The 18968-nt window shown below is 47.8% G+C and overlaps 1 protein-coding gene across 2 annotated transcripts in view; it reads left to right on the top strand.

Annotated features, from left to right (window-relative positions):
- GAB2 (GRB2 associated binding protein 2) overlaps positions 1 to 18968 on the top strand; it is a 290861-nt gene that overhangs the window by 253598 nt on the left and 18295 nt on the right. For both annotated transcript variants that reach the window (XM_029602205.1, XM_029602206.1), the window contains exons 4-5: positions 5935 to 6518; positions 12433 to 12527. In XM_029602205.1, coding sequence (XP_029458065.1) covers positions 5935 to 6518; positions 12433 to 12527 — 679 coding nt within the window. The remainder of the gene's footprint in view (positions 1 to 5934; positions 6519 to 12432; positions 12528 to 18968) is intronic.

Genomic DNA, 18968 nt, shown 5'->3' with positions numbered 1-18968 from the left:
CCTGAAATGGTCCCAGCCAGTCGGCCTCAAAGCCTTACAAAGATTCCTTGGCTTTGCCAATTATTATCGAAGTTTCATCCACAACTACTCCTCCTTGATTGCGCCTCTGACGGCCCTGACTCGCAAAGGAGCAAACTCCAGACAATGGCCACCCGCGGTCCAAACAGCCTTCCGTCGCTTGAAAGCCGCATTCCTCACTGAGCCCTGTCTCCAGCACCCAGATCCCCAGAAACCCTTCATCGTAGAGGTGGATGCCTTCTCCGAGGGAGTGGGGGGTCTGTCTTAAGCCAACATTTTTCTACTGGGACTCTGCATCCCTGCTCTTTCTTTTCTAGGTGATTCCTTCCCGCGGAGAGGAATTAAGGTGTTGGGGATAAGGAGTTATTAGCCATTATGTGAATGGGAAATTCCATTTTTTTTTAGTTCCTCTGTTCCTTTCAACGCTTGCCAACTTTTCTCGCTGCCAAGCGCTAATAGTGGGTACGCAATCTCAGCCGTTGGTGGTGTTGCCACTCTTTTGATTGTACGAGCTGGGGAAAACCCTCTGAGCTTAAAGGAGTGTATGTGATAGATCTGTGCTTGTTCGTCATCGTTCCCGGTAAACGGCGTGCCAGCAACCAGAAGAAAAAAATAAGGATTCTGTATCTACCACCAGTTGAATGTTTGCATCCATCTGCCGAAAATCGCAATAAATCAGCAGGATAGAGCTTTCCCCGGAAGACACGCCTACATCGAAAGTAGACCTCGGATGGGAAGGTCGAAGGAAGAGTTGAGGTGGCTGTGAGTGAAGCTGCTGGCTGCACCCTGTGTATGAGAAGTGCAGTGTGAATCCTTGTTCAGTGCAGCCTCACCCTGCACTGCAGCTTCCAAAGTTAGACTCTGGGCACATGCACTGCGATCTCGCTGCTTTGCCACTGCAGCACAGGGAGGAATCCTACAGGAGGACACCCAGCCCATTAAGCTCGCCAGAGTAAAATCCTTTAATTTGTACTAATACACTGTACTGATAGCTGTACAGAGAAGGGTCAGTATTAGCACTGCACTGTTCGAGCTGCACGCACGCTGCAGAGTTGGGGGCCCATGCTACTGTACGTTCCATCCACCTCTTCGTAATCCTGCATTAAATTGTCCCTTTGTTGTGCAAAGAAGCCTGCAAATATTCTTCACCTCTGTGTTCAATACCAGCGATGGCTGTTGAAGTGCGGCACAGTCGTTTGCCCCTGGTGTGTCACAGTCATGTGTTCCCTGCAACAGCACCCTGCAGCAACTCATTAATTCCATATTCAGACTTCTGGCAACCAGCCCATCCCTCCCATGCTGAATTCCCCTCTCACTGCTGGGCCAGATGTATTAAGTGTACAGCTGATGTATTTTCCCATTCTGCGTCTCGGGGAGAAAAAGACTTAGTAAATTAGGCCCTGCGGGGGAAAAAGCCAATTAGTACATCAGGCCCTAAAAAAAAAAAATACTTAATTCGTCTGTCCCCAAAGTTGGACAACTTTGGAAAATTTTACAAACATTTCCTTTCAATATTTTCTATTCCTTTTTTCTTTTTCCATTTTCCATCCCTCAAGCTTCCTTCTATAATCAACAATAAATAACATCACATCATCATTATTTATTATTAAATAAATACATTTCAGGCACTTACATCAAAACGATATTCCAGACTTTCTGGGACCTATTTTTCCTGGATGGTAATGCAGCGTGTTTGCGGGGGATATTGGTTTGTAACCTTGAATAACATGCCTGCCGATCCTCATCCGTACAAGACATTAGACTCCTATGGAAATGTATTTTAAAAAGTCATGAAGATAACCTCCACCCCCCTGTTACTCACTGCACAAGCCTGCCTGGCGTATGCTGAAAGCCCTTCGAATTCAGCCAGGGCATTTTTCTCGCCCGGTGAAGCTGCATGGTGTCGTGGCAAATTGGTGCGTGCGGCATTAACCCTGAATGTCGACCAGGGCCAGTGACAGAGGTCATATACAGTAAATCTTCAACTCCACCAAAGCTAGTCAAAAAATGTGTGAAGTTAGTCCAGTAAAAAGACTTCACTTTATTTTAATTTATTTTGTTGGTTTGTTAACCTCTATTTCCTTAGGAGGAAAAAGCAAAACAGCAATTACAGCAATTTTATTTTTTTTTTAATCAACTAGCCTTTTAGGCTGTGCACTGGAACTGGTGGCAGGTCACCCACCCTCCGCAAAGATAAAGGGATGCCCCCTCCCCCACTGAGAGGAGGCAGTGCAGAGAAATTCTGGTCCCTAAAAGCCGGAAATTCTGCAGCCGCTGGGCTGAAAACTATTCCACAGAACTGTGAGGAAAATATTCCTGAACTTCCTGCTAATTTATTTATTTATTTTGTTTATTTAATGAATTTTTATATACCGACGTTCGTAGGACACATCACGCCGGTTTACAATTAACTCAAAAGATGGAAGAATTACAATGAACAAGGAGCCGGGGGAGGGAGCAGGCGAGAAAGGGGAAGGGGGGGGGGGGGTGTTCGGGAGAGACAGAAGAGAGGAAGGAGAAAAGGGGCAGAAATGAATGAGGAGAGAGGAGCAACCATAACCATAATCTTGATAATTATGATAATCTTGATAACCATAACCGTAATCTTGATAATGGCCTGTCCTGCAGTGCAGCCTCCAGTTATCTCCAAGAGGCCTCAGGAACGTGAACCAGAAGCATCCCCTGGAAATCCTGAATGTTAGCGAGTTTTCATTCTGCTTGTAAGGGAACCCCAAAATCTGCTCCTGACAAGATCTGCAATAGCCAAAAGGTACTGAGAGGGCCAAGAAGTAGAAAGGTATCTGTTCCAAAGAGCTTACTTTTGTGGGGAGCAGTCTGTGAAAGAGACTGAAAACTGTTTTTTTACATGAGAACATAAGATATGCCATACTGGGTCAGACCAAGGGTCCATCAAGCCCAGCATCCTGTTTCCAACAGAGGCCAATCCAGGCCATAAGAACCTGGCAAGTACCCAAACGTTAAATACATCTCAAGCCATTATTCCTTATGGATTAATAGCAGTTTATGGAGTTTTCTTCTGAGAACTTATCCAAATCTTTTTTTAAACCCAGCTACATTAAATGCTGTAACCACATCCTCTAGCAATGAATTCCAGAGCTTAACTATGCACTGAGTGAAAGAATTTTCTTCGATTTGTTTAAATGAGCTACTTGCTAACTTCATGGAGTGCCGCCTGGTCCTTCTATTAACTGACAGGCCGATACAGTAAAGTGCACTCCAGTCGAAAACGTGCAGCCAAAACCCCTCCGAAACTAATAGCGCCCGCCACATGCAGATGCATGTTGATGGGCCTATTAGTCATTCCCGCGCGATACAGAAAGCAAAATGTGCAGCGAAGCCGCACATTTTACTTTCAGAAATTAACGCCTGGCCAAAGGTAGGCGTTAATTTCAGCCGGCACCAGGAAAGTGTACAGAAAAGCAGAAAAAACTGCTTTTCTGTACACCCTCCGACTTAATATCATAGCGATATTAAGTCGGAGGCCCAAAAAATTAAAAATCTGCCCACGGCCTGCGGGTTGGAAGACGGACGCTCAAATATTATCAGCGGGCTCGAGAACAGACGCTGGAAAAATTGAGCGTCGGCTATCAAACCCGCTGACAGCCTCTGCCTCCTTTTACCGCGGGCCCTCATTTACATATTTTTTTTTTCTGTATCACGCATCCAGGAGAGTGGCCTGGGCACTCGCCGGCTCTCCCGCGGATTTTTCTGTATTGGCCCGTGAGAGAGTAAATAACCGATTTACATTAACCTGTTAAAGTCCTTTCATGATTTTGTAGACCTCTATGATATCCCCCCTCAGCCGTCTGTTCTCCAAGCTGAACAGCCCTAACCTCTTTAGTCTTTCCTCATAGGGGAGCTGTTTCATCCCCTTTATCATTTTGGTTGCCCTTCTCTGTACCTTCTCCATCACAATTATATCTTTTTTGAGATGCAGCGACCAGAATTGTACACAGTATTCAAGGTGTGGTCTCACCATGGAGCGATACAGAGGCATTATGACATTTTCCGTTTTATTCACCATTCCCTTCCTAATAATTCCTAACATTTGCTTATTTAACTGCCGCAGCACACTGAGCCGTGCACTATCATCTTGTGTATTGCTGGACTTTTGTTTGCCTGCCACCAGGTTGCAGTAAAGACTTTATTTGTAACAGCAGCCTGGGAGTGCAGAGGGGGGGGGGGAAGGGGGTTTCGTGTGACCGTGCAGAAGAACCCCCAGAGAGATGAAAATCCTAAGGACCTTGAAAAGCCTCTCTTTTCTCCCCCTGTGCGGGAAACCTGAGAGGTCACGGGACCTTGCGTGGTTTTTGACTATCCCCCTTGTGCCCAAGAACTGCTTGGGACGGGGCTACGTATTGATGGATCTGAAACCGTGAAGCGGCATTTCTGCCTGCTGTGGAAACAGGCACCCAGACGTCTTGGCTCAGATGTTCCTTCATGGTCTGTGGGACCCTGCTCCGAGCTTGCTGGCTTGAGTTTGCTTCTTCTTTTGTTATTAAGAATGCCCCAGCGCCACTTTATGGCAAGGGATGTGAACAGCACCTACGTTTATCAGAATATGATGAGGACGTCACCCAGGGACAACCGGAAAAAAAGTAGCAGGGACTGCGGTCGCATGTCCCTATGAATTTTCTGTGTAGGAAAACTTGCCCAGTTATTCCGGTCCAAACCGCTAAGATGGGGGGGGGGGGGGGGGGGGGGGGGGGGGGGGGGGGGGGGGGGGGGAGGAGGAAATTGTGAATAGGCTGTGGAGTTGCAAAGTCCTTATGGTGCTTAGAACGCTCATTTTCAGAGAGAAGCTGAACATAAGCACGCGCATCACGGAGGGCGCAGGGCTGTGGTGGCATCGGTGTGTTAAAATAACGTGCAAGCTTTCGAAAAATGTAAACCACATGAGTTGCTCTCCCTCCCCTCCGAGGCAAACAACCCTCTAGCAATGCCTCTTTGTCAGTGCGCAGGTCGTGGAAGCCTGCACACGCTTTCAAACAGAAAGTCATTTTACCCGGGTAACCAGCTTGGAAAATTGTCCTCCTCATTTAAATTATTGTTATGCGTCTGTTATATCATATGTACAGCTTTTAGTTTCTAAATGGTGTTGTGATGGCAAAACAGAACGACGGTATATAAAACTCAATAAATAAATAAAATAAATAAATAAGCATGATAATTACATGTGCGGCAGCTTCTTAGCCCTCTCTCTCTCTCTCTTGCTGAATTTTCTTAGTATATTTTTTGAGGTGGCAGAGGCTGAGGCTTCCAGCTCGATGGGAACCAGGGCTGCAGCGACTGCACTACAGAGTAAAGCTGCATCGGCCACCACGGGCCCCAAATCCAGCCACCGGGGGCCGCTTTTGTGCGATGATTGCGTTATTTGACAATCTGTTGGGAAGGGGGTGAAGGAGGTGGCCACCTCCCTGCCAGTCTGCTCGGCCTTTAAACGTGTGCAGACTGTTCCCTTCCTCCCTCCATCCATAAACTCCTGCATTACCCAAGCGTGAAGCTGAGAAATGATGGAGAGATCACATCTGTCTGGAAAAATGAACTTTTCTCGTTTGACGGGTGGGTGTGGAGCACCGTATTGGTAGGCAGTATCCCAAGCTGGCACAAGTATTAAATGAGTCTGTGATGATGATGTGGCTAGTGCTGTAGATGTTTCAGGACACCGTCTGGTGAGATGACAGCTTTGCTGGAAAGGGAGATGCATTGAATGGATTCCTGGAAGACTCCAGGGAAACTGCACAGGTCAAAATGCCAGGGAAAAAGCAGAAAAACACTGTGTGTGTTTGGAGGGCAAGCAGGGAGAAGTGCAGCACTGGCGAGGATATAGATTAAAAATGAACACTGAAGTAACTGAATTCATTCATTTTATTTTTTCTTCTTTTTCCATTTTAGGAGCGCCAGTTTCTCTCAGGCTACCAGGTCTTCGTTTGTCATGAAGAGCGACACCGCTGTGCAGAAGCTGTCTCAAGGCTACGGGCATTGTGTGAATGGCGTTGGCAGTCAAGTGCATGGCTTCTACAGTTTGCCAAAGGCAATCAGGCACAATTCTGATCTCAGGGACAGCGCGTACGACCTCCCGAGAAGCTTCGGCTCGGACACTCCCACCAAGTCAAGCCTCTCGGGCCTGGAGTCTGACAGTGAGGAGGTTTACACCTTTAAGACGCCCAACAGCGCCCTCTGCAAGGGGCTTAGCGAGCTCTCCACGGACTCCTATGACTTCCCGACCACCCCTCTCTCAGTTTACCAGATCCCCCGGACCTTCACGTTGGACAAAAACCACAATGCCTTGGCCCTGGCGTCCAGCGGTTCCACCACCGCGCCTCCCCCGCGGCCCCCCAAGCCGGGCCAGCTGGAGCCGAAGTGGGGCAGCCCCCAGCAGCAGCAGCCCCTCAACGGAGAGAGCGTGGACGCGATCCCTGCCGCCGTTCCCCGCAGGAACACTCTGTCAGCGGTGGAGAACAGCAGACTGCACCGAGGTAACAAAAAAAAGATGGCGCCCGAGTTTCTCCATCTCTGCTTTTATGTTGTTGCTCCAGCGCCACCTCGACACGAACAGGTGGGATTTTCAGGACATCCGCAACGGATATCCATGAGCTTTATCTGCATATATTAAGGGGGATTTACAAATGCCAGAAAAATAGACACATTTTTTGCCTTTTGCGTCGTAATAGAAATGACCCTGCAAGTCTCCGGTGAAAACATTTTGTACAAATGTCAGGGCAGACACCCCAGTTCCACATCTCCTAACCCAAACCTCACAATGCAACCTCTGGCAAGGCACCTCATGTGTGCAGGGGTTTCTGTGTTCCTCTCTGTTCATTGTATAACGCATGCCGGAGGGCTGGGCAGACAAAAGCAGCCTCTTGTGCTAAAACCGCACTCTTTACGATCAGGTGCACAGGCCCAGTCTGTGTCCTGTCTCCTCAGCTGTTTTTCTGTTGGCTCACTTTTGCCCTGCTTTCACAGAATGGGAGAAAAGCCTTCGTAAATCAGGCCCATACTGTCCTGCTTCTATTTCTGCTCCTCATGCTTTATCCTACATACAGGCCGATACAGAAAGAAACGCGGGGGCACCCGCTCTCCCGGCGCACGCACAGGCCAGTGTCCCGGGCGCGCAATCCGGTAAATAAAAATATGCTAATTAGGGCTCGCGGTAAAAGGAGCGGCGGCTGTCAGCAGGTTTGACAGCCGACGCTCAATTTTGCAGGCATCGGTTCTCGAGCCCGCTGACAGCCACGGGTTCAGAATCCGGACGACGGCAAAATTGAGCGTCCAGTTTTCAAGCCGCGGGCTGATTTAAAAATTTTTTTTTTTTTTAATTATTTTTTACTTTTGGGACCTCCGACTTAATATCGCCATGATATTAAGTCGGAGGGTGCACAGAAAATCAGTTTTTACTGCTTTTCTGTGCACTTTCCCGGTGCCGAGAGAAATTAGCGCCGACCTCTGGGTAGGCGCTAATTTCTGAAAGTAAAATGTGCGGCTTGGCTGCACATTTTACTTACTGAATCGCGCGGGAATAACTAATAGGGCCATCCACGTGCATTTGCACGTTGCGGGCGCTATTAGTTTCAGGGGGGAGGGGGGGGTTTGGACGCGCGTTTTGGACGCGCTATTACCCCTTACTGAATAAGGGGTAAAGCTAGCGCGTGGAAAACACGCGGGCAAACAGTGCGCTCCACCCACTGTACTGTATCGGCCTGACAGTTTCTTGTTTTCTGTAATACTGCCAGTGGGTGGTCAGCCTGCATGTTCACTGCTTCTGCTGTATTCAGCGTGCAGCAGGCTGTAAAAGGGAAGCAGGGGCTCCTGGCTGGTTTTTTCCAGAGTGTTCTCGGTCAGCTCTGGTCGGCTGTGGCCAGGCCTGTGTGATTCAGCAGCCAGTCTGCCTAGGCCTGCAGATAGTATTTATTTATTTATTGAGTTTTATATACCGTCATGTTAGTCTTAGTTTAGTTGTTTGGTAGAATGGTGTTACTAATAAAAGTGGAATGTAAACACTTTTTAAAATAAATAAATACATTTGCCTAATTTGGAACACTTAAGAGACCAGAATTCACCATTCCTGTTTGGTTAACAGGAAAGATTGTGATTACAAAAACCACTTTTATTCAAATTAACGATACTTTAATGACCCTATCTCTAGATGTTAATGGGGGGATACGCAAATTGTAAGGTAATGTTATACATATATGTAGTAATGACGGCAGATAAAGACCAAATGGTCCATCCGGTCTGCCCAGCGAGTTTCTTATGGCAGTAACTGCTGCTCCGTGCAGGTCACCCAATGTCTCTGTTACTGGTAGTAACTGCTGCTCCGTGCAGGTTAACCCCATGTTTCTGTTACTGGTAGTAACTGCCGCTCTGTGCAGGTCTCTTAAGGGTAGTAATTACCGCTTTTTTGTAGGTTCCCCCCAACCCTTATGTTACTGGTAGTAACTGCCGCTTCGTGCAGGTAAACCCCATGTTTCTCTTAAGGGTTAATCTCGACACTCTGTGCAGGTTATCCCCAAGCCGTATATTAAGGGTAGTAACTGCCGCTCTGTGCAGGTTAAACCCATTTTCCTCTTAAGGGTAGTAACTGCCACTTTTTTGCAGGTTACCCCCAAGCTGTATGTTAAGGGTAGTAACTGCCGTTCCATGCAGGTTATCTCCATTTGCTCTGTTAAGGGTAGTAACTGCCGCTCTGTGCAGGTTATCTCCATGTATTTACTGGTAGTAACTGCCGTTCCGTGCAGGTTATCTCCATTTGCTCTGTGAAGGGTAGTAACTGCCGCTGTGTGCAGGTTACCCCCATGTATTTATTACTGGTAGTAACTGCCGTTCTGTGCAGGTTATCTCCATTTGCTCTGTGAAGGGTAGTAACTGCCGCTCTGTGCAGGTTATCCCCATGTATTTACTGGTAGTAACTGCCGTTCCGTGCAGGTTATCTCCATTTGCTCTGTGAAGGGTAGTAACTGCCGCTCTGTGCAGGTTACCCCCATGTATTTATTACTGGTAGTAACTGCCGTTCTGTGCAGGTTATCTCCATTTGCTCTGTGAAGGGTAGTAACTGCCGCTCTGTGCAGGTTACACCCCCCCCCCCCCCCCCCCCGTCTTCTGTTAAGGGTAATAACTGTTATGTCATCTTGGACCGCCTGGGATTATAAGCATGTCACAGGTTGGAGTTTCGATGGCCAAATCTTCTTCATTTGCATTATTATTTCAGCATTTTATATTGTGCCCCACAACCAATTACATGCGGGTACAATGAGTCCCTTCCCTGGAGAGCTAACAATAAAAGCAGGTTACCTGAGGCAATGGGAGCTAGCAACTTGCCAAAGTCACAAGGAAAAAGCAGGATTTGAATCCTGTGGCCGAGTCCTGGTTCCTAACAAATAAATCCCTACAGTACCTGAATGTAATCCGCTCTGAAGTGCCTGAAAAACTAAAATAACTAACTAAAAATAAAATTATTCAGCCACAAGGCCATCCTGGCTTTCTCATTTGTTGGGGCAGTTAAAATCTTTATTTATTTAATTTTTTAAACAGCACTTTTGACACTGTGTGAGCTCGATATTCAGAAGAGTTGGGCAGATTTATGGGCTTTGACCTGCATAAGCCTTCCCCTTCAAAACCCCCAGAGAAAAAGGGGGCGGGGCTGGAGGCGGGATGAGGGCGGGGCTGACGGACTCAGCCAGACAATGCCATACTGAGCGCTATCCGGCTATGTTTGCGCGGACAACTTTAAACCTACTGTGATAAAGTTCCTCTGAACATCCAGATAAAAGTTCTCTATTACTATTATGGTTTAATTTTCTTCTCTGGATAACTTTACTGCTCACCTGCCCGCTGAATATCTATCTACCTCCTGTGCTGCCACAAAATTCATAAAGTTCAGTGTGTTAAACCCTTCAAGACATTACTCTCTGGAGCAGCACATCCTCTGGAGCAGCAATTTAAATGTGGTTCTCCTAATTGGATCCTGAGTGGGTTATTGACTCCTAGAAAACCCCCCCCCCCCCCCCCACGCTAGGGTCCATGGGATGCCCACGTTGCCTCCCCAGGTCATCGGGAAGACGGGCGGGGGTGGGATGCAACCTTTCCAAAGGGGTGGGATTCTCATGGGGATCCCTCTTGGGGGATCAACCAGTTCTGCCTTTGGCCGAATGCTGTCCATAAATTCCTGACCTCATCACTGCGGCGGAAAACAAAGGGTCGTGCGACGGTCGTTTTCGCCACTAGCGCGAGGTAGCTCAGCTTTAACTCACAACACCAGTAAGCAGCGTCCTCAGAAAGTAGAATATTTTCTCCGCATTTTGTCACATATAGAAGGCCTAAGTAAACACCTGAAGCGAACCGGGCTTTTTACAGTTTTGGAGCAGTCCACTGAGTATGGTTTCCAGCTTCTCTTTTTTTGACAGTTTTTATTTTTTTGTGACAATTTCTTGGGGGTCATTTTTATTAAATTATTAAATTACCCGCCCGCTTTGTAGGTGAACTTAGGGACGTATGTATTTTGTGCACGCAAATTTACCCAGACTGAGGGGAGCCATCCTTGGGGGCGGAGTTTCGACTTCCGCATACTTTGGGATTTTCAAAAGTATGCAGCTGAACTTTACCTGAAAAGTTTCTGCAAATGTTTCAGCAGGTGCAACTGTGACCAGGAGCGTTGGTGAAATAATTTACAAAACTAACCTATGGCGCACATTCACTTTGAAATCTGATGTGACTTTAATTTTTTTTCCCCCAGCTTTTTCATGCAAACATTTACAAAATTAAGCCTTAGGGGGTCATTTTCAAAGTTATTTTTTGCGCAGAAAACCAAGTGGTCCTGGCACCAGCTCTGTGGATTCAAAAAAAGACACAGTGGTCGGGCAAATGTTGAATTGCACCTAGCTCAGAGACGTAAGAGCAATATTGTTTACTGCAGGACAGGGAAATTACCCAAATCAAACTGCTCCCCTCAGTGACCATCAGGATGTTCCCATGCACAAAATCTTCTGTCTTCTCTTTTCCCATTCATTAGTAAACTGAAGATCTCAAATCCACAGTTCTGGAATATCTTAATCAAGGTCATACAATGACTTTTATTTCAAAATTATTCTACATTTTTATTCGCCTGGGTTACCAGCAGTCAATCAGCAACCAAAATCACAAAATGATAAGTCACAGGATTCCACACCAGAGATAACAACAGCAAAAAAATAAAACATACGCTACACTTTTTAAAATTTATTTTATTTAAAAGATTTTCTATTCCGCTTATAATTAGTTCCTCTTTCTTTAGCAGTGAATTAAGATCCCTTCTTCTAACATTAATGTCCAATAGTCCTTCTTTCCATAAGCTCACATAGAATCACGGAGTTCTTCAGAGGAAGCCACAGGATTTTCCATGGTTAGGATTCAAGACTTATCCCAGGTGCCTCTTGGCTAATGCCTAGGAGCATTACCCTTGGCACGCCAGCATCCATGGTGGCAGCATCCATGGTGACTTCAGGACTCTCCATCTAAATCCCACTGCTGAATGTATAAGAAAACCCCACTCCCACTCTGAGCTCAGGTTTCTATTTATTTATTTATTTAATGCACTTTTATTCTGCTATATCCAATTACAAATTCATCGATGCTGTCACAGTCTCCCTAGAGGTCATCTCTCCATACGCTTACTTCGAGATGAGCAAAAACAGTGCCGTCCTCTTTTGCAACACCATAATCCCAACTCGGCCAAAAGCAGGGGTTAAGTGAGAATTTAGGAAAGAGTTGAAGGACAGGTCACTAATGGCATAGGGACCAGAATTTAGGACCTGGGTCTCACGCATAACCCGATTATTCGCATACTCTTACGCTCGGCTTGGGGTAGGGCATTCTGGAGGGGATGGAGTTTAGGGGGCAGGGATAGGAATTAAACGCAGGCCTTTGGATTTTCCGCAGTTAGGTTTTACGTGCAGAGCTTTCACACTGCTAGGAGGAGCAGGTGTAGCTTCCTGAGTGTAATGTGGGCACGTATTCTGGGACCGTACCCCGGCATTTTCAGCGACATTACATGCGTATAAAACTGCATTGAAAATTAGCTGCAAAGTCAGCAGGTAACAGGTGGCGCTGTGCAAGGCGTTCTCAAATCACCCTCCCCTAGCTAAATGAAATGTGGCTAAAATAAAACTTTAATATAATCTTGTTGACCTCCTCAGAGAAATGGCTGTTGATAGCTGGCATCCACTACTGGCCAGAAGCCCAGGCTAACTGAGGCGCCGCAATACTGCTGCTCCTAACCGGCAGCCAAGAGAAGGCAGGATTTGAAAAAGGGGGGGAGAGAAATATGTAACGCGGGCAAGCCTTGTATTGCGTCTCTTTAACACAAGGCTGGTGGGACGAGGGGCAGCCATGCACTGACTGATGACTGTTTTACAGACTCTTCCTGCGAAAACTACGATTACCCTCAGCACGGTGGCGAGGGCAGCGGTCTGCTGGTGGAATCTGTGAACAACGGGCTCGGCTCCTACCTGGTGAGTCAAAGCGATAGCTACTACATAATTTCACTTCGGTGAAACCAAAGCTTGTTCACTTTGGGCTGCCCTTTCAGCTGCTGTCCAGCTGGCAAAGTCAACTATCGGCTAACTTTGTCGGGATCTTCAGTTGCATGGCGGTACCACTGAACCCGACTGTCTTAAAGGCAGCCGGATAACTTTAGAACTGTTCTACAGCATGACCAGATATCTTGGTGTTGGAGTTAGCCGGATAACTTATCCAGCTAACTTAACTCCACCCCGAAACAGCTCCAGAACACCTCCAAGTTATCTTACTAAGCTTTATCCACCTAAATATTTAGTCTGATAACTCGGAGGCGGCCAGCAAGTGGGGAGTTTTAAACCTTGTTATTTGTCCGGATAAATCCAAACTTAGCAAGACAATTGGCACTGAATTTCGGGCCCTTTGAGCCTGATGCAATAAGACGTGACTACTACACATCTTTTCTTTACTGAACGCACTAACAAAAAAAAAAACAGTTAAATTCTAATGCAGTAAGCTAATGTGATCACATGGAGTGAGTTTAATCTGACATCAAAGAAATTACTGGCATTATTGAATCTCCTTGTGACTCTGTCTTACTGAAGGTCATCCGGGATGAAATTAGTAGTCCTCTCGTTTCACTGGTTATTTCCTTCCTGGCTAAAGGAAGTGTGCCGTGATCATTATTAAAGCAAACATCAATTAGAGCGATGATTAGAAAAACGAATCTCAATCATGTGGAGCCGTCTAACTGTCACCCTATTTCATTAAGTGCATTTGTGGCAAGGTGCTCGACTCTCATGCAAGAGGCAGCTCCAAGAATCTTTGGATGAAAATGATATCTTGGATAACCATCAGTACAGGTTTCGGACCAAATATCGCAATAACGTTCAGCTGCTCCTCTAGTATTAAAGCAATTAGAAAGGGGTTTGATTCTGGTACAGAATATCTGCTGATTCTACTAGATATTACTTTACCTTTTGATACCTTAAATCAGAGGTTCCCAAACCTGTCCTGGAAGACCCCCCCAGCCAGTCGGGTTTTCAGGATTACTCCAAGGACAAGCAGGATAGCAGTCCTCACATACGGGTGACATCATCCGATGGAGCCCGGCACGGAACTTTGACCTCAAAGAATCTAGAACTTTCAAACATGCCCTACTGAGCACGTGCAGCTGTAATCACCACCCTGCCCCCTAGGCAGAGTCCCTCAGTCCCTTTTTTTTTTCCCCGTGGCGCTTTGTGGTTGCAGGAGCCATGTTTCTCATGGTATTCAGCTTTGCTCTCTCCTCACACTTTTTGTAAGTGATTTTTTTTTTCTAGAGCTGCAGCTGTTTTCTTTCCTTTACCTTACGGTAGTTTTATTTCTTTTTCTTCTTCTTTCCTCTGTCTGCCAACCGCACGGCAGGCCTTAGTCGCTGTGCAGTCTGACAGAGTCTATTTCTATCCCCTTATTAAAAAACATATATACTGCTCCAGCAGTTTAGTATCTGTGTCCTCTCCTTGCTCTGTCTGTTTTTGTACCTTTGTCAGGTGCTGGCAGGACTGACTGAATGCAGTCCATGGGTGATCCATGTAGGCTGCTGAGCCTGGGGGCTCGCTTTTCTATCCGGGCAGGAGTTCCATGTCGTTTCACTGATTGATCGACATTGATGGAGGTTCAGACAGTGCAGAGATTGAGAACCACACCGTTCCTGTGGGGGGTGGAGCTCATCCTCCCCACATTCAAAGGAACTAGTCTCCACAGGCAGGAGCCTGGCTGATGTAGCCTCCCCTCCTGCTTACCGGTGATGGCAGTGCAGTCTCCTTGTGAGAGAGGGTGAGCAGGATCCTGGGCAAGCAGCTTGCTGCCGCAACTTTGGTGCCATGCCCTGTAACGGTTGCCCAGCTTATCGGTGCCCAGCACACCATTGATCTGACCATCACCAGGACTGCATCAGGGACCAGGACTGCCATTGTGCGCCATTGACACTGTTGAGGTGCCGGTGCGCCCTCAATGCCATCAAGGTGCATGACCACCCTTGATGTCATAAGGGCCTTCTGTGCCGTAGGCATCTATGGACATGGAGTCTCGATGCACCAGTGTCATTGAACACCTTGAACTTCGTTGTGGCGTAGTAGTGGCATCGATCTCTAGTATCAGGGACCAGGTCTGTAATCAAACGTCATGGTCCCCCTTGATACCATCACAGCTGCCCTCAATCTCGATTCCGTCGATGCCCTTGATCCTATCAATGTGCATGAGTGGCCACCCTCTATGCCATCAAGTTATGTGGCCTCAGTGCCACGGTAGCCGTCGAAGCCGTCAAGGTGCATGGTCTTGATGCCATGGCTGCCCTTGGGGCTATCACCGTGCGTGGCCTCGATGCCATCACGGTGCAGAGCTGCCCCGATGCCATTGAGATGCGGGGCCACCATGGAGGCCAATGGGCATGTTGGTCACCGCTGCCTTTCGTGGCTGCTCTCCACAATATCGAGTACCACTAACAACGCACTGGGATCGCTTTTGAGTGCCTTGTTCGTCCCCGAGGCTATCGACCACTGAGGCGCTTGAGAGCCCTCGAGTACCACTGAAGCCTTTGAGCGATAGGGATTTCGACCTTGGACAGATAAAGCACTGGGCAAGAGACTGTTACACAGAGGCATCCAGGCACAGTGGTCTGATGCCCTTGAGACTCCTTGGCGGTGTCCCAGCGGGACACTGAGGGGCATTATGCTGTCCTATCACTAGCCTATGGCTGTCGGGCACCATGGATGTTGATGATTTCAGGGACCCTGAACTTCTGGGATCAGGGGGCATCGGAGGCCCCGCCTGGATTCGTGCACCATCAGTGTTAATGGACGCTAGCGAGGCTATCGTCATCCATAGCCTCTGGTGAGGGACACCATCAAACTCGCAGCATTGACCTCCTCGGACAGCTAGGTGAGCCGAGGGGAACAGTCGATGGTGCTGGCAGTCATTGGTTCCTCAGGGCACTGATGAGGCGTGTCGGGGCTGCAGATCCTCTGCCTGCAGGCGCCCCTGGTATCCTTGGTACCACCGGTCCATCGATGCCTTTTGGCACTTTGGTCAATAAGATATAGAGGTCCATGGGCGCCTGTGGTGCTGGGGATAGCGTCGAACTTATCAAGATTCAGTCAAGCGCCGTTGAAGCCCTGGGTGCAGCATCATTTGTTGCCTTTGATGTGATACATTATTGGTGAGCACGAAAGCATTATGGGCCCTGCGGGTGCCATCATCACTGGGCACCAGTGGACACAGTCGGATGTCACAGGACAGGATCACAGAGCACCATGGGAACCATCAGTCGCCATGGACTTGGTGCTATCGTTCCATGAGGGAAACAGCGGTGAGCCATTCCCAACGCAGTTTCAAGGGCCAGTGTCTTAGAGCATTATCAGGTACTAGAGGGGACGTAGCCATAGAATGCCATCCACCCAGAGCCCCAGTGGTACTGGGAACGCCGTTGTCACACTGTTCCTATGCACTCCACTGGGAGTTACTGTGACACTGGAGCACAGCTTGAGTGGTTGGCTACAGCAAGGCATCTACACCAAGCACCTCGGGTGATGGCAGATGGCATTCTCCCTGTGTAGTTCTCAGCCATGCCAGGATCTGCCATCATCGTGTCAAGGTCTCGGCCTCCTCATCAGTTCTCCATCACAAAGTGCTGGGGAGCACTGGTGAGGAAAGCATCTCACACACTTGGTGATTTGCCTTTTGGCAGCGTGCAGCCACCAACTCTAGCAAGTGGTGCTCGGCCCTTTCTCTGCCGTGGGATTCTACCCACAACACGGCGATTGGAGTCATAGGTGTGCCACCATCCATAGGATGGGATGCCACTGTATGAGTACTGGTCCGCATGCTTTTACAGCAGAGGGCTCTATTCTCCAGTTGCCCTTTCATGTATAGTTGTGTGTGTGTGTGTGTGTGTTTCCCTTGTGGCGAGCACAACAGGTCATGTGCTGCTGCCACAAGACTGACCTAAGATTGCATTCCTGGTCGAACCCTAAGGGGAGTAGACACTAGAAGTGTAGTGTCAGGAGTCTTCTCCTTCCTCAGAAGAGGAATATCTGTTTCGACCCCTTCTGTGTCACAAATCTCCTTTATGGGGAAGCACCTGGGGCTCTGTCCGTGGCAGGTTTATCACTGAACCAGAGCATTGATTCTTTGAATCTGTGCATCTCCTGGTAGGCCAGGGCCGGGGGATAGCAACAGCGGTCATCTGACCATTTTTACTGGGGCCCCTTCATTGATTACCGTGGTGGCCTTCCCCATCTGAGCGTGGCTGCCAGTGGCAGATTGGTCATTTCTGAACCTCAGTGATTGTGTCTCAACTCTCAACTGGAGATTTGAAAGGTTTTTCGGGATTGGGAGGCCCCAATACCTGTTGCTTTCCTGTCCCTTCAGGAAGGGAGGATTTGACTGGGTTACAGGGCAACTCTTATGGGTTCCCCTCTGGACACCTGGTTGTCCATCCCTTCAAGGGGTGTCCCTCGTTCTCCATTTCCCGGAGAAGGCATGTCATTGTTTCTGACTGGCAGTTGCTCTCTGTTCCTTGTGGGATCTGAGAACCGGTCGAGTGTTAGCGCTCTCCTTAGGACATCCTCAGGCACAGCAGGTCTATTTTGGTGAGGGAGCCTTTCTAGAGTAGTTCCCCAGTGAAGATTAGAGGTTTCTCCTGTCCAGGAGTCACCTTTGATACCTGCTGAGCTCAATGGGTGTTTTTTTTGATAAGGACCAGTCATGCTCACCTGTGGGACCCTACCTCTAATCCATCTAATTGGTGAGTCTGCCTTTCATCCTATCGCCATATCCATGGCTGATGGAGTTGGGGGACGAGGGAGCCCACAACAAAGATGCTGCTCTTTGGTTGCAGTGGCTTGCAGGCTATACTTCTCCACTTTAGTGATAACGATGACTGCGGACAGGGGAGTCCTGGCTCATGCAACGACTTTTCCATTTACTGGACCATGTTCTTCCTTAGGAGAAGTACGTGCTATCGTGGCTGAGATATCAATATCTAAGCCAGGTTCCCTTGCCCTTCCCTGGTATCCTTAGAGTTTCCAGGTCGGTGAAGGAATCCTGTTTGACAGGGGTTTGCATTTGCAGCACCTTGGCTTCCTGTCTCTTGGTGGAGTGTTTCTGGATTTCTTCCCTGAAGAATTCGCTCTCAGCTTCAGCTGTTCCAAAAAGGCTGAGGGCTCTTTCTTGGTGGGTAACTCCTTACTGGAATCGGCAGAGAGTTATTCGCTTGGGGTTGAGTTATACAACCTTGCAACTTGTGCTTACCCTGGCAATCCAGCAGTCTGCCTCCCTTTATTCTTTCTTCCTTCCGACTTCCAGTTGGAAGTTTGGGGGGAGGGGGGAAAAGCTAAGGCATTCGTGGTATATCTTGGTGTATACCTGCATGGAAAGATACACCACTTTTTCCCTATATTTTCACCAAGCCATGGCTAATACTGTCTTTAGCTTGTCTCACTTCACTAGGTTGCCCAAAGTGTCTTCCTGCTCACCTGAACTATCCTGTAGACAGGGTGCAGTGTGGGTGAGTTTAACTTATCTCCCTGCTCCGGGGTTTGGGCTAGCGATCCCATTCAGGGATTGCCTTTCATCCCTTGAAATTGTTGAGGCTGTCCTGCTTGTCAGCTGTGTCTGGTGCTTTGGCACATAGGGTCTGTCACCCTGCCACATAAGTTGTACAGCTAACTTGCTCCATCCCGATCCACCTGCAGTCCACCCAAAACTTATGCGGCTATCTTATTAGCCATCTAAAGGACTTATAAGGCTAAGCAGTGGGCGCATATTCAGAGACCGCTGCTTAGCTGCATAAGTCCCGCTTATCCAGCTAAATAGCGCTTTGAATATCGACCTCCTTAAGTCTAGCTACCGATGGAGATAAATAGAACCAAGGCTGCTTGGACTATGTTAGCTTCTGCTGGTCATTAAGCAAAGCACATCTCAGGTCAGAAATCTTTCTTCTGGTCAGTTGAATTGCCCCACTGTGTATGGTGCCCGTCTCTTACATCTGTGTAAATCTGTGATGCTGACCGGTTCAAGTCTCAGCATGGCACACTCATCCTTGCGCTGAAAAGTACATAAAATAAGTATTAATTGAGCAGTACAAAAAAAAGTGTATTATCACCGTGAAGTGCTTTATAAATACATTACTATAATTTTTATCTTCCTCTCCGTTTACCAAAATGTGGTGTGTGATTCAGCAGCCTTCGGATCATTAAATGTGGAGTTGACTTGATTCCTGTCTTTGGGTTCCAAGAGCTACTGGATGTCCCAGAATTAATTTCTGAACGAATGAGGACGTTTCAACATCTGTAGTAGGGCCTTTTGATCCTAGTCAAAAGGGTCAGGAAGGATTTGTTACCTTGCAGACAATGGCATGTCCAGCAGTCCTGTTCCTTTCCTTATTTGTATGTGGT

This window comes from Rhinatrema bivittatum, chromosome 5 (assembly GCF_901001135.1).
Source record: "Rhinatrema bivittatum chromosome 5, aRhiBiv1.1, whole genome shotgun sequence".
In the NCBI taxonomy this organism is placed as follows: domain Eukaryota; kingdom Metazoa; phylum Chordata; class Amphibia; order Gymnophiona; family Rhinatrematidae; genus Rhinatrema; species Rhinatrema bivittatum.
The sequence above is the reverse complement of the archived record's forward strand: the minus strand, read 5'-3'. Positions and strand labels throughout refer to the sequence as shown.